The 21,519-nt window shown below is 37.0% G+C and overlaps 1 protein-coding gene across 5 annotated transcripts in view; it reads right to left on the reverse strand.

Annotated features, from left to right (window-relative positions):
• Positions 1-21,519, reverse strand: part of atp8a1 (ATPase phospholipid transporting 8A1) — a 101,485-nt gene that overhangs the window by 52,869 nt on the left and 27,097 nt on the right. For 3 of the 5 annotated variants that reach the window (XR_015107005.1, XM_086157932.1, XM_086157936.1), the window contains exons 5-16: positions 19,171-19,216; positions 19,036-19,076; positions 16,627-16,700; positions 15,101-15,170; positions 14,889-15,016; positions 14,148-14,259; positions 13,154-13,319; positions 9,854-9,981; positions 8,576-8,653; positions 8,396-8,484; positions 5,750-5,794; positions 2,621-2,693 (exon numbers count right to left, since the gene is read on the reverse strand). Coding sequence is in view for 4 of the 5 variants with exons in the window: in XM_086157932.1 (XP_086014058.1) it covers positions 2,621-2,693; positions 5,750-5,794; positions 8,396-8,484; positions 8,576-8,653; positions 9,854-9,981; positions 13,154-13,319; positions 14,148-14,259; positions 14,889-15,016; positions 15,101-15,170; positions 16,627-16,700; positions 19,036-19,076; positions 19,171-19,216 (1,050 nt within the window). In the remaining variant the exon portion in view is untranslated. Of the gene's footprint in view, positions 1-2,620; positions 2,694-5,749; positions 5,795-8,395; positions 8,485-8,575; positions 8,654-9,853; positions 9,982-13,153; positions 13,320-14,147; positions 14,260-14,888; positions 15,017-15,100; positions 15,171-16,585; positions 16,701-19,035; positions 19,077-19,170; positions 19,217-21,519 lie in introns of those variants that run through there. The other 2 variants (XM_086157933.1, XM_086157934.1) reach the window with 2 other exon arrangements.

Here is a 21,519-nt window from a genome sequence, read left to right on the forward strand (position 1 = left end):
GGAAACAATTACATAATTTGCAAGAAACCACTCAACAATCTGGAAGACATTACTGGAATTTAGAGGAAATTTAAATTAGCTAAAACTTTAAATTGCAGCAAGAAAGTAGTGCTGAACATTTCTGAGTAATTACATAGAAATGTCGAAAAAATAATCTTAAAATCAGCAAGAGCTAACCTAAAATGCACTGGGGGAGGGGGATATTTTTGGCAGCTTTGTTAATTCTTTAATTAAGCCAGCTAGCCTGCCATTCATGAAAAAGCCAACATTTACACAAAAAGGTCTTTCACAAAGATTTGTAACATTTAAAAAACTGATGGCCATACAATATATATAGAACAGGAGAAGAAACAGGAGGTTCTATGTTTTTAGAACAGGAGAAGACAACAACAAACGAAAGAACATCGTCATACCGTATGTTGCTGATGTTTCGGAGAATATTCAAAGGGTGTTCAACATACACAATATACTGGTACATCTCAGACCGCACAACACACTGAGACAAAACCTGTTGCACCCCAAGGACAATGACACCCAGGCACAAGACGGAGAATGAGGTGCCTCATGTCACTCGGACAGAGGATTGTAGTGACGTCTACATTGGAGAGACCAAACAACCTCAGCATAAACGGATGGCCCAACACAGGAGAGCCACCACTTCAGGACAGGACTCCACGGTCCACCTACACCTGAAGGACAAGGGTTATTTACTGAAGACATCAATGTACGTACTCTGGCCAGAGTAGACAGATGGTTCTAGAGGGGAGTCAAAGAGCCCATCTTTGTCAAAACATAAAAACCATCTTTGAACAGAGAAAGGTGCCTCAGACTCACCCTTTCACAAAAAATAATGCGTACTGGGATCAATTCCAAGATGGATTTGCACACACAGACCAGGCAAATCTGCACCCTCCAAACAACCAGGAAAGAATCAACACCAGAACCAGCCCCCGGTAACTTCCACATGAGCCTTAGTTCATGTGATCCAACAGGTTTCACTTCTTTGTCTAGCTTTAACTTTTGATATTCCATCCAGGTAATCCCCCAAAAGTAGCTCCTTTGTCCCAAATGAACGACACCCATATTAACATAACAACCCCCTTAGACCCAATTTCTGCTGATCAACTCTCCCATTTACATTACAAGCCACCATAACCTAAACCCGCCCAAAACCCTGACAGTTATATTGGGAAACTCCCCACAGGTCATTAGAACTGAAGAAGCCTCAGATGAGGGGTGAAATGTCTTCAAGTGAAGAAATTCAAGCCCAATCGCCGCAAAAAAGATTTCGACAAGAATTCACCATGACCACAGAACGCTTAAGAAAAATTTCCCACAACTTTCAGAGAGGGTCCCTAAATAAAAAAAGTGGGGAAGACAGTCAAATATCTGCAATGTTATGATAAGAATATGAAAGGACATAATTATCACATTTAAATTCTAGCCTCTGGTGTAAAATAAAATGAAAAAAAAATGAAATCCAACAAAAAATGATGTTAGGTTGGCTTCTTGACAATAGTGTTTTCTGACTTCATTAATAAGTTAATGATGAAAAAAACAATAAAATAATAAAAATCATTAATTCATCGTCGATATCGCTTAACCTGCATGACGAGTCAGACTAGCCAATACCAGTTGTTATTGGGTGGTAGGCTAGATACAAACTGGACCGGACACAAGTCAATCGAAAATAGTTTGTTCATTCCAAATGAAGACATGGATCTGAAATACGGATTTCATAATAAAATTAGCAAGTTGATATACATCAGTATTTCCAATTTACATCAATTACAGTTGATTACTAATCATGAGTGGCGTGCATTCAAACCACTGTATTGATGCGCCCTTAGGAGATATTTCCCAGGATGAGTAAGTATTTTGACGTGATCTGGAAGCTAGAATAAGTGCTGCACTCATTAAGATAAGATCTCTGTACAATGGATGTCCGGCTGTACCTCATTTGAATTTAATTGAATTTTTCAGACTGGACCAAATTGCTTACAGACATTATCATTCCAGTTGCTTGCTCAGCTGTAAGCATGATAGGCACATACTAATTGACTCGTATTGAAATAACAAATTTGACCATCATCATCAACAAAACTAGTACACATTAAATACAGAAAGCGTTCTCTAAATAGCATGTAGCATCATTAGTAGCAGGTATACCAACACTTTATAAAGCTTAAATCAATTAACAATAAAGTCCATGTCGACACTTGGTTAAAAACACAAAGAATTGTGGTATTTGTTATTAGATGTCCCTTACAGACCCTGTAAGAACCTATCACAGTACATACGTGGACAGAAAATTTTAATTTTAAACATTTCTAACTTGTACATTTAACAATGTCATTATTGAATTGAGATGATAAAAGCTGAATAGCAAAACCATTAAGAACTTGATATCTAGCAAGGCATGCCCTCTGTGCTAATCTAAGACAAAACAGTCAACACAAGTTCACTATTTTATCACTTACATGTCTTTCAAATTAGAAATGGTAAAAAATATTACGGCATCAACAAACACACAAAATTAGATCCAAAATACTACTTAATTTTGCACTAAACAGCAGGCAGTCACTGCAGACAGATGGTAAGGAACTCCGACATTACTTACATGATTACACTGGAGGTTTTCCAGCAAGCTTGGATCAGTAAATCCAGCCTCTTCTGATGAGTTTGTGCTGTGCCTAGAAATAAGTTAGAGAAAGAAGTCAATATCTGAACACATTAAAATACCAGCATAACCATGGTGACCCATAAAAAGACAATGTCAATGTTTTCATTTTTGTGACTTCAGAATTTTGTAGACCAAAAAAAAAAAAAAAAAGAGAGAGAAAGACACAAACACCAAAAGTGACCTCTCAAGCTACACTTGAAAGTTCTCCAGATATAGTATTATGTATTTTGGAAGTGTTCGCTTAAACAACTGTGCCTTCAAAGAATATGCTGGGACTGCATGCTGTTTGACTACACTTTTCAAGAAATGCCCTCTAATGAGCTCCCTGCTAGTTGGCAGGCTGTTGGGCTTAATGGGATTTGAAATTTGTGAAAGCGTAATTTAGAAGCAAATTAACTCTTCTTGATATTCTCGGAGAATGGCAGCGATTACAATAAGCTGCACATGCTGAGAGAGACAGAAAAACTTGTGAAAACTAACATGATCCATATGATGGCCAAAAAGTGGGCTCTACAATCATGAAAAGCACTTTTGGGCAGAAATCTTGTACCTCACAGATCCAAATAGTGCAATTTCTGAAGTAAGCAAATTTGATTATATTGGTCACCTCAAACAATTTTACTGGCCAATAGTGCCCTTTCACAGATAAACGACAATCAAAATATCTTTATCTTATATACAAAATATGTGATTAGTTAATTGAACATTGATTCCAAGCAGCACCATGTTCTGACAAATGTTTTTCAGCCGTTGGTTTTTGGTAGGATGTAAGTTTGGTTTAACACAAACAGTCAGGAGAAACACAACTTGTTTTCCTGATCATTAGCAGTCTATCAAGATAAACAGTCTGAATGTTTTTGGAAATAATCCATGCTAGCAGTACCAGATCATTATTTCAGAAAGCAATACCCTGAAATGGGGCTTCATTGTTTCACACTGTATCAAGAATTCCAACGCATTCATTTGTTCCTTTACCCTTCATATATCGTTTTCACGCCAGTCATTTCCATAAATAATAAATAGTTCTCCTCTCGCCTTAGAAATTAAACAATGTAAAAAGAAGAAGAAGAAGACGAAGAAGAAGAAGTGCTTATAGGGACACAGCAGGCAGGCTGGATTTCTGGCAGCATAACAGTCCATATTACTCATGCACTACTTCAAGCGAAACCAGAATAAATTACTGGACATACAATTAGTTCAAGATGCCTATATGAGAAATGTCCTTTTTTAACATAGGAGATGCACGATAACAATAAACTATTCTATTCCAAATATAAGAGAGCAGTCTTCATTATAAATAGAAGTTTATAATAAACTTGATAAAGAAGCCCTGTAATGGGCACCAATTTCATTATTGAATGAACACATACGGTTTAATGTTGTAAGAATAACATTTGCTTTGAGTTGTGACTTTGTATGTGGCTTCCAGCAGCTCTCTAGTTGGACAGATGAGATCAATACATGATTACTGTATAAATAGCATCCTATAGATCAGGGGGAAGGCAGCATTGTCCGGGGCACTGGAGCTTGATAAAAATGTTTCCGAGGCTGCCATTAGTAACCATTAGTTTCAATTCCACAGGTAACACTTTTCACATACTTAAGAGGGAACCATAACAACAAATAGAAGCAAATAGAAAAGGTGGGAGAAGACAAATATTAAATGAAACGGCATGGCAAGGGTTGTTTTACACCTTTGTTGATTCTCTGGCATTAAGGTCTGTCTACTACAATATTGGGCTCAATTAAAATATGTTAAGGTCAATCAGAAAATTAAGTCTATATTTTGAAAATCTCTCCATTAATTTTGTTTAATAACGTATCACAGAATTTATATCTTAAGGCTCTGCATCACGTACTAGCTTACACTCATGTGACATGCGCCTAATCATGAACTATTTATACATTTGTATCTTAGGTACACAAAATTCCTGTAATAGAAATGTTTGTACTTGTCCAGTGAAGATGCAGTTACATCACTAGCCACACTTTTGTGTCGATGAATTTTCTGAGACACAAAGCACAGTGTGGAGGATGGTGAATTATTGATCTGATCTGCCAGCACACAGAGGTCACTATGGGAACAGTGGTGCTGGCAGTTCACAGTCAATACCCTGGGAGTGTTTCCAGATTAAACCCATGACACGCCATGTTTCACCGTGCCTAACGGGGGGGGCAATGATAGCAATATAGCTGACCGTTGTGGTGATAGAAGGAGGCTTCTGCAGTGTTTTACCCTGAGCTTTGATTTAGATGAGCTTGTATTTTTAAGCAACAATATCTGAATCAAAGAAAGTGGTTATATATTTTATTCTTAACCCTCTCAGGCTCAAATTAAGTTGTGGCGTAATTAGCTAAGTAGCATTTAGCTGTCGCAAATCTGCAACATCTGCCTGGAGAGGGTTAAAATGAAACTGAAGGTCCTTACGGATTTTTTAATCAGCAATTTCAGCTAATAGCACCTTTAAGTGGGATGGATACAGCTTTTGACTATGGGGTAACAAAAAAGCAGCAAGCAGGAAAATGCCCACAACAACCAGACAACTTCCTCTGAAGCAGAAAAATACTGTAATTCGACATAAAGGCTTTAACAATTGGCCTCATTCCTACATGCAAAATGAGCGCGAGGCATTCCTGTTTGACTGTAGATATTACCACCATGGCAGATGGATCGTAGGTGTGTGAGTGTCTTTGTGTGACCAGTAGTTTCAACCATCAAAGTTATTTTGATACTACCAGGGAAATCCTGGCAAGGCTTCAACCTCACCATAATGTGCAGATGAAACCTGGAAAAGTGTCCCTTTACAAAAAGTGATATTTTTTAACCACACCAAGTTCAATATGGCATGACCCTTTAACAATACATTGTGCAAAAATTAATAATAATGCCTCTTTTACAGTATATCAGTCACAGTTACATACAACACGTCCCAATATTATGGAGTGCATAAAGAATAAAAAGCAAAAAAACGACAACAATCGATTCCTACACGGCAAGGCAGCAGAATTACATCACAGAAGCAGAGAGAGAACTATAAATGGCCATTTCACACCCAGACATCTTACCAGTCATCCTCTGCAATACTACTCTCCTCAGCATCAGGGACGTGACTGTTGGGAGTGAAGGTGGAAAAAATCATCTTGACAAAGTCCATGGTTAACATATTCTTCGGACTGAAGTTTCAGGCACCAGAGCTGGTGTATAATATGGAGTTTTATGGAGTTATTATGATGGGAATGGTTATGAGTTGACCAGGGATAAGAGTATGACGGGGATTGGGTTGGAATGTAGCCAGAGGGTGGTGGTCCCTTTCGATCATTAATTATCTGTAATATTGAACTTGTTTATAAATAAATCATAGCCTATGATTAAAATTATGGATTAACAAGGACATTAATTTTTAAAATGGAGAAAGACATCCATTCACGATGGATGAGAAATTTGAATAAAACTTATCAACTTAATTCAGAAAACAGAAAAGGGTTTATTTATTTTTTTAATATTGTAAAAAGACGCATCAAAACTGTCTTTGTGATTTGGATATTTCCATTTGTGAAATGTAATTAAGTCATAGGCAGACAAAGTTCCTGTAAGTGACTGTGAATCAGATGAGCTGCCGTTTACTGGCACGACGGATAAAGTCAGAGCAACAAATTTAATTAGAGCAAAAGAAATACAACCATAAGTGTAATTGAAATGTGTAGCTTTGCTGTTTTAAACTTGGAATTGGGTATGACTTAATGTTCTTAATGAGTAATGATCAAAGGGATAGGAACGCTAGAAAGAGAACCTCACCCACATAAAATATTGAAACTATATTGCCTATGCAAAATGTTTGAAAAAAGGTACCCAAATGTCGCTAATGCTAATTGCTGACAACATTAAAGATGATACATTTAATGTTTCTTGCACAGACATAAGATAAAAGCAAACACAATTAAGGCCGGCATATAGGGAAGGGAGAATGTAATACTATGTACATCAACAATCATATTACTGCTGAGGCAAGATTATCAGTTTACAGCTGCACTGTGATTGTATGCTATTATAAGAGTATTTGAATGTTCAGTGGCCATTAATGCCAGTAAAACAAATCGCACCAGAGAGCAATTGTAGTCAGAGAGGTATTCCACAATGAGTCACCAACCTACTTCCCCATTTCTTCTTTAAAAACTAACAGCACTATAGGTTTTGTTTACAGTGAGGAGTGAATCTCAGGAAATGTGTTCCACTGAACTTTTGATTCAGACTGTAACATAAGCAGACTGTGAAATTGTTTGCATGATAAACAAAATCAAACAAGACAAGGTTTTATGAAACAATCGCATAACCCTAATGCTCATTGCAATGCAATTAGGTTTACTAAAATAAGATCATAAACTTTTGAGAGCATCTGTACAAATGCAATTAAGGAAGCATAAATTAATTATACCCAGTAAGATTTGTGAAACCTTTCTAACCTCAGATATCTAGTGTTTCTCACTGTGGTTTGGTCTCCATTCCAGTGGAATTAATTAATGTCTTCACCCTTGAGGATGACTTTATTAATTACACCAACACTTAATTTGCAGAAAGGGACAAAGATAGGCTGAGGCATGAGGGAAGTTTTGTCATTAGGGAAGTTTATGTATGTGTTCCAGCAAAAAAATCATGTGTGCACAACCATTAAAAATGTAGAATAATTATCTTGTCTATATTGTGTCAGCTTTTTGTTCTGCATTTGTCATTTTCAGGGTTCATGTTTGAATAATGTCTGAGAGGTTGTCAGTCTTTTTTTCTCAATATCAAAGAGAATTAGCCCCAACAAAAAGTAGTTTTGACAACCATCAATATATCAAGAAATTAAAATGGTAGAAAGCAAGTACTATGCATACACAGAGGACACAAAAGAAGATGAGTATGCCAATCAGACATCATCAAGATAACCCTATCTCATCAGGATTAGTCTTTTTTTTTTCTTGCCATGAGACACCCATCCATATTCATTGGTAAATAGTATAGTCCAACTTTTAATCAAATAATAGAAAACATTTTGCACTTGATGAAGGATGGTCTGTTTCATAAATTAAGTCTAGAAAGAGTACCGTACGTCCCGTTGACTAGCAGTTTTAATTCAATCACAGAAGTTACCCGAACAGGAAAGCATATATAGTGACCGTGTATATTCAGTGGGTTAACAGTTTTGCGTAATGAAGCTTTGGTATAGAGACTCTAGATAAAATACTGTCTTTTGTCCTTCAGCCTACACATCATCAATCATGCTTTTAACTGCGTCCTAATGGGATTAATCATGTTCTGTCACGCCAACACTTGCTTTGGTTCTTTAAAGACATGCTGCTCTCCCACTTGTTTTGTGTCTACTGAGACGAACAGTCTATGAAATAAAATGCTTTTTTTGTGGGGAATAATTAATGAAGGGCTGATATAATTAAATGTTAAATCACATAATGTGCTTTTATATAATTGGGTCTGAGAGGCAATACAACATGTCTGACTTCCTGTCTCGTCTCAAGGGATTAGCAAATGTCTGTTCACCTTTTTATTTATAGTTAATATGGAAAGGAGCACTGATTCAGCTGCTAATGAGAAGGTGAAGAGAGGGAAACACCAGATGTACTGTGATGCACACTCTGCCTTTAATGAGTTGAGGTAAGTAAATAAATAAATGAAAGAATGAATGAATGAATGAATGAGAGGGGGTTGACACATACCCGTAAGCCACACCAGCAATGGTGCACTTCTTGAACTGCATAACATTACAGGTCAGGGTCCCTGTCTTGTCCGAGAAAATGTATTTCACCTGTGCAAAAAGAATTGTCAACCATGCTAATTACAAAGACGTACACGAAAATTCTTTGTACTAACAAATCTAATGCTAAATATTTCATTACCTGGCCTAATTCTTCATTCAGGTTGGATGTGCGGGCCATGGCAGGTGTGTTTGTCGGCTCATAAAGCATATCCGTGTCCTGAAATAATCCCAAAGACTGCACGTTAACGTAACCAATTTTTGCTTAATACACAATACTGCCAAATACACTCTACATCACCATTAAAAGAAAAGTTGTGAAATGGAAAGGCATTTGATGCTTCACTTCAGTCATTCCACTGCTTCCCCTCAGGAAAACATTGAACCACACGCTGCTGCAAAATAGATTAACTGAGAATGCCAGTACATGTTGCTAAAAATTCCACCAGAGAAATTTTATTTAAAATTTAATGCAAAGAAATGCTCAGAATAACTGCAGGCAACAGCAGATACATTTTGAGCAGTTCGACAGTTCGTGATGTTGACGTAATTGTAGTCTTAGAACAGTAGTTTTTCAACCTATTTTGAAGCATGGTACATTTTTAGATGAAAAAAATCCCATGGTACACCAGTACACAAAAATACGACAAATTTACACTCTGTAGCTTAATACAGCTGACGTTTAATGAAGAGGAAATGTGATTAATTGCTCTGCCTGTTACCATATTGCAGGCAGATACAAACAATAACAAATTACTGCATTTGCTGAACAATAATTTTTCTGATCAAGTGAGTGAAAGTGGACAATTTCCTACGAACACACCTAATGACTTCTCAAGTCATGGTGGTTGAAAATCACTTGAACATGCATGAAGATATATGATACCATTTTCGAAAACACAAAAATTGTGAACCTAAATTTACTTTTCAGACACATTTAAACTGCATTAAGCAATTGGCAACAAATCCAAAGAGGCAAAAGAATTAGCCAGAAATAACCAAAACCAGCAGGTAAATGGCCTAAAATTAGGCATCCAATAACTTTCATGCTATCTAAAAATAATCGTAACTTATAAACCAGCAATTGGTTAAGTGATAAAACTAAACAAAAAAAACATTAATATGGGAGGGCAATAGAAAAATATCAGAGACCAATGGCTTGCAAACAAGATTTCCCTGACAATTGATGTGAAATGTATCTTAATATCCAGAATTTTAGCAACCCCTGAGTGCCCGTCATAGGATTTTCCAAACCTTATCAGATATAATACCAGATATAGTTATCAGGGGAAATAAAAGACAGACAATCTGTGATGTCAGCCTATTTCCCAAATCACCAACCTATATCCTTAAATTGTATCCTGTTGCTATGTAATTAATGCCGAACAATTGTACAATAATATATTTTTCTCCAACTCACCCAGTTAATGAAAAAGGCTTGAATGAACTTGATGACTTCCAGTGTAACCAAGAGACTGATGGGGATCAGGTTGTTGAATAAAATTATGAATGTGAGGAAGTTGAGGCCAAAGTTGGCTGCCCCGCCATCTAGTAAGAGATGAATTTTGGACAAAGAGGTGATCCACAAGAGATTCATCAGTACTCATTCATGAACATCACATAGTTAAATGTAAATGCGCAAAGCACCTTCCAGCCAATGATCAATATTATCCCAATGCAAGAAAAAGTCTTGGGCTAACATTGTGCAATAGCTGGAATTAACCAATTTATCAACATAACCTCTTCTTCTTGCATCTCAGCTCATTATTGGTTAAATTTAATGTCCCAAACATTCAAAGTATCGCAAAAGGGATTTAGGAATCTCAACTGTCATTAGTTTCACAGCAGCAGCCTTGGCATCCAGCATGATCCAGGCAATGAAATTCACAAAGCACTATGCAAAATGATGCCTAACCCCCAAAAGCTCCAAAGAAGTGGTGATGAATAACATGTAACCCCACTGACACCAAGCATGAAAACATGAGGGATATGATTTACCTTTCCTCAGCTTGCAGGAGGTGCAAGAGTTACCTTCCTCAACCCAAGCCCTGCACTTAGCATTGCGGTTGAGAGGGAGAGCCCTTTCCCCCAAAACAGAACTTTTGCAAAACAAAAAACTGGACGACACAAAGAATGTGGAAGAATGGAAGCTACTGCTACTAATACAACATATACAGAGGGGAATAGTTTGTCAGAAGTGGGGAGGAAAACAAACATATTGGATGCTCTCAAGACAAGGGAGGGAGAGTCAGTCCATAGCACATTCTTGACCAAAAAAGGAGTGGAAAAGAGTGGATTGATTATATCTGAGTGTTAATGATGATATCTACATCCCCAAATTTGGCTTATTTCCAGCAACCAGCTTGTTATGTGCTATTCAATGAGAAATCAACTATCAAATTACCGAGAGGATTACAACATTGGATCAGTAGAAAGAAATTCCCACTATATCAAAACATGCCAAAGTCACACAAGTGCAAAAGCTTCCTATTTTCTAAATGTATGGCTCTGTATTCAAACACCACTCAAACTTTCAAGCCATAATTACTCATGCAAATTTAGAATGTTGTCATCAATATAAATCATTCACAGTAGGTTGTTGCAAGAACTGTGCTATATATTATTTGTTTAGGTTTCTACAAAACTGGTTATTTACAGAAAATGGACCTGGGAGCATTTGCTGGAACTAGACAACATTGTATTGGAAAGTTTCTTTCCTATTCGTTACAGGGTTAGCAACTAACAAACAACTTAAATTTTAATTTTTGATACCACAGCTGGCTAATGTTTTAAAAACTTCTAACTGGGATAGGGTTCTCATGTATCCACATGTATTTATAAAAAATGTTTTTTTATTTTTATCAGGTGTGACTGGTTGAGTGAACTGGATTACACATCACAAACTGAATTGCTGGAAGATTAAGTATTTAATGAGTTAATACTTCTGGGCAGTAGACAATGAAATGAGCAAAAGGAAATACCAAAAAAAAAGGTAAACAAATAAACAAACAAGCAGTGAAGGACTAAGTCAATTGTCAAAACATTCATCCTACTGCATTAACGGTTACCAACCAAAACTAAAATGTAAAGTGGTAGCTGAACTGCACTGTGTTTAGTTGTCAGTTTGTATTGCATGAACGCTGGCAATCACTAGTGTAAGCACTCTGGTCAAAGTCAAATGAATTATTCAGCAGGGAAGCATAATCACAAGCCTCTGTGCCTTATGAGCCTGTGTGATGATGTGTGGTTTGGCCTAACGCTGCAATGTCTGCATTTATCTTTCCAATGTTGTTAAAATTACATTAATTTAGGAACTATCATCGTGCAGCTACATTTTGAAGATCTTTCCCAACTCTCTCTTTCGTCATCGGAGCAATAATATGCACTGGACAGAGTCTCAACAACTCCTGATGTAAATAAAATTGAAAATGGATGCCTGCTCTATGACTTACACTACCCCGGTCTGTTTGATAAAGTTTCTTTCGGATGTCGGTTTTATTGCTAAAGAAGACAATATTCAACCCTCAACATCTCCAGTAGTAGCCAAAACAGCATTATAAAAAACAGGGAAATGTAAGTCATAATACAGGCTTAAACTGACTAGGGCACAACCTTTCCTACAGGCCTATCAGGGCACAGAATCATGGCCAGAATGCCACGAAAATCACTTTGCATACCAGGTTCAGAGCTTCATCACCGCAGTCCGACTGCAATGTAAACACTGCTTTCGTTTTACGCCTAAACTGAGGAGCCCAAACTTGTATCACTGTGTGATAAAAATAGCAAATAAAAAAGCTAGAGAACAAAAGTAAAAAACAATGTTTGTTCCTAACCCCTTCCCTTATTTCTTTGTAAATTGATGTTTACAAGAAAACAAGAAAATAAAGCAGCAGAGGCATTCAGAAAATGTCAGCTCTTAACTCTTAGGCTGTACCATGTCTTGTCTTCAAGCAACAAAAATGCCTAACCCCCTGCTATGAAAAGTAAAACCTCCAATCATTGTAAAGTAAAAAAAGAAAATATAAATCGATTTCCTGCCAATGTATAACGGAAATAAAAAATTGAAGGTCTGAATCTTGGGACCAGCAAAGTGTTTAACGTGGCACAAAAAAATGGAGGAAATGTGAGACATCGTTTGCATCAGGCACTGAAAATAACTGGAAGAAGGTATAAGTAAGCTGGAGGGGAAAACCTATTGTTGGATCCCTGGTATGTGCTTGTCCATGGCATGGGCCCATACAAAGTAGGGCAACCATATAGGGGCGAAGGGTGGGGGGCCTCATTTGCTTAGCAAGGGCAGAGCTTCAGTAAAGGGTTAGTAAGGGAGGGTCATTCACGGATGGCCAAGGCTTTTAAATGGTTGTTACCTGGAGCTGTTAAAGAAAACGACAACAAAGAAAACAACAAAATCAAACAGAAGAATTAGAAAGGAACCAAAAAGTACAGCAGCGCAGTGATATTCAACCATTTCTTTTCTCTCATTCACGACATTTCTATTCACGTCTTAGTTGTCTTTTCTCAGTTAAAAGGGAATCGTGTTATTCCCTAATTTCCACATATTTCACTTATAATGCAAAACATTGATTAACCGAGGCAACAAAAAGCACAATAAATATCAGCAATTGATAAATAAAGTAAAAAAGACAAAAAATTAAGCTGGTATGGACAAGTGACACAAATGTGGAATAAGAGGTGCAGTGTGGAATGTTGGGTCTCTTACAGTTAAGATCCATGTACCAGGCATCATTGCCGTACTGATACTTCCAGATGGTTTGGCCAATAGAGCAGACCAGTGAAATGGCCAGCAGGCATCCAAACAGAACGAGAATCTGGAAATTAGTGATCCGCTCCACATTGGACAACTTCAAGGGAGGTCGAGTGGAATTCTGGGTAACACATGACAGTAAAGTCATAATGCATTTTTTTTCCCCCCACCATCAGCAGGGAATTTCACTTTCTGTATTGTTGAAACATCAATATTCATTTTTGAAGGCTAACTGTAAAATGTGTTTATTGTCTTTTAACAAGCTACAAGCACAGGATAAGAGCCTAACTGAAAGGGGATTTTTAAAGCCTATACACATACATTTGGGAGAATGGATTTTCCACAATCAGCTGGTATGTTTATATATCCGGTACTCCGGTATCATTGCAAAATGAATTAAATATAAATGTACAAGTATCCAGTATGCAATATGTCATTTTACTGTATATTGTATATGTAAGTAGGATTGAGCGCTGAATTATTCAATTTAAAAAAAAGATGACTTTTATATTGGAAAGACTCAGGACAGATGTTTCATGTTCATTAAATAAAAAATTCAGGTTGATGTTGAAATTAAACATTGAACTTTAAATGTGTCCAAAATTTCAGCATCAAAAGACATTAAAATTGTAACATTTTGGTGTTTTAAAGACAACATAATGCAAAAATGTAAGCTCTCAATAATCAAAATGCTCAGCATTAGATGTTCCGACATTCCGACAAACCCACATGGCAACAAATGGGAGAAAAAAAAAAAGAAAAAGGGCTTGCTTGTAAAGTTTACCACAATAGCGAACAATTGTGAAAATGAATGACCTACAGATGATGGAACTTCAGAATTATTTCAAAACATCAATACTTCACTAGACTAATACACTTATAACAGAAGTTATTATTGCAATTGCAATTTTCTATTATTCAAAAGCAATGCACACACTAAGTCTTTTACCTGCATAAGTTTTGTATCATGCCCGGTGTAGACCACCACACCATGGACCCACTGGGTGTTCCTCAGCTGAGCTCCCCGCAGTAAGATCTGGTCTGGCCCCAGTGGCACTGTGCTGGAGTGAGAAGTTACACTGCCATGGGTACAATGTCAGTCCAGAGAGCCAGTAACAATGTACGGCACAAGAGGATAAAAATTGTTTGCTTAAAAAAATTTCACTGTGGACATCATGATTCAGATAGATATTATATTCATTTGTTTAAAAATAATAATCAATCCATCGTGGGGAAATGCATTCTCTGCAATTAATCTATCATAGATGAACCATGAGCAGTTGGCTGCCATCTATCAGCACCAGGGGTTCAGTGTCTTGCTCAATAACACTTCAACACACTAAAAGGAGACAGGAAAAGAACCAGGAATGCTTAGTTCCAAAGACAATTGTTCATCCTCCTGTGCCACACCGCCCCCACAAACTCACTTAACTCACATACCCTGCAGTGATCTGGCATTAAAACGAATCTCCTCAGTTGTCTTCCATCATAGCGTACAATAACATTTTATTCCAGTATACAAATGTAAGAATGGCATTCCTTTTATTTCAAGGACCGAGTACAGTACAATGTTTATTTTTAGTAGGGCAGCATTTTTTTTCTACAACTACCAATATGCACTAACACATCAAGTGCATCAAGAAAGTCGAATAAAAACTTCACGATAAATTTTTTTCTTTGATGAGCCCACCTGTGTCCATCTAGCCGGATGTTTCCCACAAACTCATACAGATGGCGATTAGGGCACTCGCACTCCATCCACCCAGACAGACGCATCAAGCTGTCAGTGTCTTTTATTTCTGTAGTCACTTGAAGACCCTGTTGATTCAGTTTCAGTAAGTAATTAAGTACTGCGTGAAAAAAATATTTTGACCTGAAACGAACTGCAGTATAAATATTCACCTGCCGGATCTTTAGGTTTGTTTCCCCATCCAAGTTAGAAGTTTCAATGTAGCACATACCCTGCGGTTCACTGTTGTGTAGGATAAACAGTTAAATGCTTGCAGAATTTTAATCTCAGATATTGAAATGACAAACTTTTCTTTCCTTTTCTTTTTTTAATGGAGCAAATACATGATCTAAGTATATCGAACCCATGCATGTATATCCCTTCTAACGACTAATTATTCTAAATGTTAAATAAACAGTCATAAAAAACTACCAGCAAACAAAGATGCTGCATAGAGGAATAAGTAGCACATTTTACCAAAATATCCTTTGGACTGATGCAGTATTTTTGTTTGAGTTTAAGAATATTATCTAATATACTGGACAAAGGAACAGACTTGAGGAAAGTGGAAACACCAAAGTATGGTGATATGAGTGAGCGGGCATGCCGAGCACAACAAACACAGCAGACAAATGGGCCTCTGACAGACTCCTGGCACAGGGAATGAGACTTAGATGGCCAGTGTTAAAGGTGAGCTTGGTTGCAGGCCAGCTCTTCTTTGAATTAAATCATTCACAATGTTGTATTCAAACACATGGGAAAGGGATCTGGACAATTAAACCAAACACAGTCAATAATGTGTAGATTTTCCTTGTTTTCAATAATCAAATAGAAACTGTAAATGGAAATGAGTGGACATAAGCTCTGACGGCCCAGAACTGAATTCTTAAACGAAAACAAATAAACTTGAGCTTTTCAAAAGTATACAAAAGATAACATTATATTTAATGGGAGTATTGCAATGCACTGCAAACAATGTACTATCAAGCTGAAATAATATAACAATATTGAATCCTATCATTTGTGTTCACAAAGAGAAAGCTTGGAATTTTATCTCAATGATAGACTTGAATTTCCAGCAAAAGTCGAAATTAATTACATTATAATTGATTAAAAATTACATAAACAGTACAGTACAAAAGAAATAAGACCAAGAAAATGACCTTCAGAGGACCTGGAGTTCTTTATAGTGTGCTGACTTTTTCATTAGAAATTTGATAAATAATTGATTCATTGCATGCAAAGTGTCACATCAATAGAAAAATGTTGCAATTAAAGCCATGCAAGGGAAGTAATATGTAAAATGTATTCACGCCCGAAAAGTGAGTCAAACAGGCTTTATTTTAATGTAATGTAAAAGTAGAGTTGAAATCATCCAGAAAACATTCTCAAGGGTCAACGTTATAGCCGCACATTGAACCAAAATACATAATGAATGAATATGTATGCACCTAATCTTATGGCTGCTGAAGCGAAATGCTATTGGCATTAAGGCTTGAAAAAAGAAATCAGTGTCAACCCATGGGGTTTAGTACAAAGCAGTTATTGCACATAAAGTAGGCAACATTTATTTTGCCAAAACATCTCCAGCTGCCATATTTAAAATCCAAAACCATTCCAGCTTTTTGATGACCTTATTAACCCTGCTCCTCACTCACTCCCATGGCTGTTTTGCTGGTATTGTAGCTGGTTTCCTGACCTGGACGACAGTATGACGAGGTCAGCCGGAAGGTGATCCCCATTTGCAGCTCTGACTACTTCCCCAACAGCCACCTGATATTTACCAACCACACGCCAGCAGCAGGCCAGAGGAAGAGAGTGCGGCAGTTGTTTGGCAGTTGGGATAGGATGAGAAAAAAGGGAGGGATGGAGAGGGCAGACAGACAAACAGCAAACAAAAAAAAGGGGAGAAACTGATTCAGATCTAAGGAAATGGGAGGATGATCAGACCTGTATGATCAAGGGGTATGGTTGGTCATCAGTTCACCTTTTCATGAAACCATTCGGAAATGCAGCATTGCCAATAAAGGCCTTTTTAAAGTAATGAGCTACAATCAACATTAAATGTGTGACCTTGAATCAGAAATCTGAGATAAACTGCTTTTCAAGGGGAGCTTCATGAGAGAAACAAAAGTGCATAGTATTGCTCTTCCAAATTACTCGATTCAATTTTTTACGTTTGGTTTACGGTGGTTTTTGAAAAAGTGAAGGAGGTCAGTAGCTTTATGTTAACATGACTGGTCTTATTAAAATATAACATCACATTTTCACCGTCCCACCTATAGAAATGATGGTTGCTACATTAAATCCACTATCCTTATTCTGTGCTTTATTTTGTCATTCATAAAAAAATGAAAATGAGACTTTCATGTATCCCATTGTTGACATTATGTCATTCCTTATGTGCTTTTTCCACCATCATTTCTTTAGGGAAGGTTGAGAAAGTCTTAACAGATATGGAGAAAGGAGGAGGAGGATCCCCACAGTCTAGCAGCAGGGTGGACTTTGATACCTGGATGATAAAATGACAGCATCCGCCGGAACAAAATCACTGCCATTTACTCTAATAATATCGCCCACCTCAACCTGTGAAAATAAACTGGTTATTGGGCTGTGTAAAACTTAATGACACAGCAAGGAAATGGGAGTCCCAAATTAAGTACAGCTGAAATGATAAAAAGGCATGTTTATCATAGATGTAAATGTTGTATGAATCTGCTGTCAAGAAATTGTGAGGAAACAATCATTGTTTCAACTGTTGGTGAACTTCAGATAGGTACAGAATAGTATAGGAAAGTAACATTCAGGATATTCATTAAACAATTTCACTGGGACACTAGCACTGAGCAATATTTTTATAATCAAAAATTATCCAAGTGTGATGTTGCATAGATTTTTGTGAGGGAAATGCATTGAAGAAAGTGACAGGTAGTCATCTTAGAAAAATAGCCTATAAATCAGCATGTAGTTTATCAAGAACAGTCCACGTAGCATTGTATTTATTATGTCTATATTGTGAAACCATGTGTGAGAAACTGTGCTACCTTATGCTTGTGTAAGAGCACAGTTTATAGCAAGTTAGTTATAGACACAAAATAATGCTTTGGGAATTTCAAATACAGTACATTCCTGCACGTGGCAACTATAACACAAGCAGCTAAAACAACCAAAGCTCTTAAATAGAAAAACATGGACATAAAAAAACTTTGAATCGAGGTAATGATGAATATTATGTAGACGTTTTTAACTTGTTTGAAAACCAGGCACATCGAGAGGACAGCTCTGCAATTCAGAGGGAAGTATTTTAAAAACATGAAATAGAAAGTGAAAACAGAATATAAATTGAGCCCTTTCAGTAAGAAGTTCAACATTCATATCAGCAACACTGATTTTACTATTCACTTATCATTGTATTACAATATTTGTATGTATTATTGCTCACAATGTAGTTCCAGTTAAGGCAGTCTTGGAGGACACCACACTTCAGAACTGATGTTAGAATGAAATAATCATGATAACAGTTCAAATGTTTTTTCCCTTTTTCATGGTTTACAATTTTTGTAAATACAAATAATGTTGGCTCAAAACTCAGGCTTTTGATCTGCCATTATCAACATTGGAATGAAGACAGAAACATGTTTTAACAGGAATTGCAAATTCTGCATTTGATTCTCAAGAACAAAATATGATAAATATAAGTTTTTTCTTGTTTGTTCGTTATCCCTGAGAGCAAGGAAGAGGAATAAAATTACAATGCTCTTCTGTATGCTGAATGTGATCTTGTAGCATGATGGAGGGAATAATACCAGCCCAAATCAGGAATGCTGGTGTCATCTAACCACACCCTCAACTTTTGGTCAATTTCTTGCCATTTAGGTTATGTAAAAAAGACAAAAGGAAATGTTATTTTAATGAAGGTAGAGATGTATTAACATTTTGCACTGCAGCATCGCTTTTCTTAATGGAAATGCTGCACTGATTAGTGAAGTGTCCCCAGTGTGTATCTGAGTATATTTTTGTGTGCCCATGACACTTGGTCTGACTGATAGCCAAAATGGATGGTGACGATGAATGTCTGCTCTTGAAAAAAACATCACGCAGTACATACCTTCTCCCAGTGAACAATCTCCCAGGCACCATTTCTCAGAACTTTGGTTAGCCAGACAAAAGGAAAATGAAGATTAATGTTCATAATGATATTACATCCAAGACGTTTCCTTCAATTGAAATAAATTGCATTTACCTTGACATTCTTTTTTGTTGACAACACTGTCTGCATTGTGACGTTTCTAGAAAGAAACATACAGCCGTTTTCATGAAAACATTTTGATGACAAAAAAAAAAAAGATTTCACAAGCCATCATAATCTCGGAGAAGTGGAGAAAAACAGTCACTGTATAGTGCTACTCATGGGAGAGTCATAGTAACTCTTCCCTTTAATTTTAATTACATCAGTGTTAAAATCGTGTTATTGGGTGTTATTGAGTTCAAACTCAAAACAGAAAAAAAACCATCTCTTCTCAGAAAGGCTTGTTATCCAAAACAATTCACAGGCTTAGACTCTAAACTGCACCTATGTGAATGGTTATATGTCACTCAATGAGGCCCTGTGATAATTTTGGGACCGGTGCAGGGTGTTCCCCACCTCTCGCCAAATAACAGCTGAGATATGCTCCAGGCCTAAGGACTCTATGGTCAATAACATTTCTTGACCCATTTTTTATTGAGATAATGATAAGATAAGATTGAGTCCTGGATGTAAATCCTGTGAATTGATGTCCAATTTGAAATCAGACTGTCTAATTATGGTGTTCAGAAAAGGTTCTGTATCGGAACACAGACCTCTACGAAGGACATCTAAAAAATGTTGGCCTTTTTCCAAGTCACAGACCTGCCCGAAAAAGGAAAAGGTATTTCCCTGGGCAATACTCCGCCCATCAGCCCATCTGTTAAGTTCCCTGAAAGTCTGCCATTTATCTGGAACCCAGCTAATAGACAAGACGGACACAAAAAATGATCAGAGAGCATTAAATTATAGGCAAAAAAATGAATATGTAGAAAAATGAATTAGATAAAATGTTCCACGAGTGTCAAGAAAGGCGCCTTCAAATATAATGCATAACAATAATAATAAATATTATCATTATTATTATTTTTATTGTTAAACATAAGTTTTAAGAGTAGAATGAAAAGCCTATTTTTAAACTCAGGTCTTCAAGCAGTTTGTTCTGGAAATAGCCAGTATAATAGTTGAAGGCCCATTGTCCGATTTTTTCCCTTAGACCCATCAATACTTCACACGCCAAAATGAGTGATCTACAAGGTTCAAACTGGTTTCTGGTTCAAGTTACAGTTTAGGAATTAAACAAATTATTTAGGCTATTCCATTTCCTATTTTCCCTCCCCTCACTGCAAAAGTTGAAATTAAGGAATGAAAAAAGGCTTTTGGTGTGTTATATCTATCTTAACTATGTTCAGTTATAAGCAAATAGATCGGGCCCTAAGATGAAACTATCAGTAGAAGGGCATTCTCTAAAAAGGAACCTCACATTCAACCAAGCTGTTTGTAATTTGGGGATGGATAGGTTTGTAGACAGCAACCTGTGAGTTGATTTTTGTCTACTTGGTCTTTTTGCCCCCTTCCATATCTTACCGATGATTCCTAATATTATATAAGCCACATCAAAATACCAGTCAGCAGTACTGTTTCTCCCTCATATTCGACTAGTCTGATGAACAGCGATGCAATCAGCTGTAGCTTCAGCAGCTGATTCCAAGTGACAGGTTGTCAACTGGCATCATGTCGAGCAGTAACAAGTTGCTGAGTCTGTCACATTTATATCACACTATGAAATTAGATCATATCACTTCTCTTGCTAATAACATATCTTTAAATATTAGTACTATTTCTTAATCCAAGTCCTACTAATAACTTTTGCTACTTCAGGATGAAGTAATGAAGTCATATTATCTATCCTTTGCCATGGGAATGCTTATTAGATAACTAACAACCCCAAAAATGTTTCTTGTTTTACATCTGTTTTTTTTCTCCCTTCAGCCGTTGCCTTCACGGGACGCCATGGCAAGTCACTTACCTCCTTCTATCCTCTGCGTCCTCTTCTCTCACAACAACTAACTTCAAGACCTCTTTCACTACATCCATACATTTCCTGTTTCATGTTCCTCTGGGCCTCTTGCTCAGCAGTTTAACCTCAGCATCCTTCTCTCCATATATTCAATATCCCTCCTCTGTAAAATTCCAAACCATCTGAGTCCCCCGATCTCCAAAACAACAAACATGTGCTCTCTATCTAAAGTACTCATTTCGTTCCAAAGAGAACCTTAACATTTTTATCACTGCTGCCTCCAGCTCTGCCTCCTGTCTTTTCCTCCGTGCCACTTTTCCTAAACAATACATCACTGGTCTTGTCATCGTCTTGTACCCCATTACTTTTGCTCTTGTTGATACGCCACAATATTTGCAGTTATTTTCACTACAGAATTAAAAGAAGGGGAATAAGATTCCATGTGAAAACTCCAGTGTCAAAACTACACTGCATTTAAAAGTACTTGAAGGTTCAGTCAAGCAGGG

The sequence above is a fragment of the Fistularia commersonii genome, chromosome 13 (assembly GCF_037954325.1).
Source record: "Fistularia commersonii isolate RoL2024-O1a breed Wild chromosome 13, RoL_Fcom_v1.0, whole genome shotgun sequence".
Classification (NCBI taxonomy): Eukaryota; Metazoa; Chordata; class Actinopteri; order Syngnathiformes; family Fistulariidae; genus Fistularia; species Fistularia commersonii.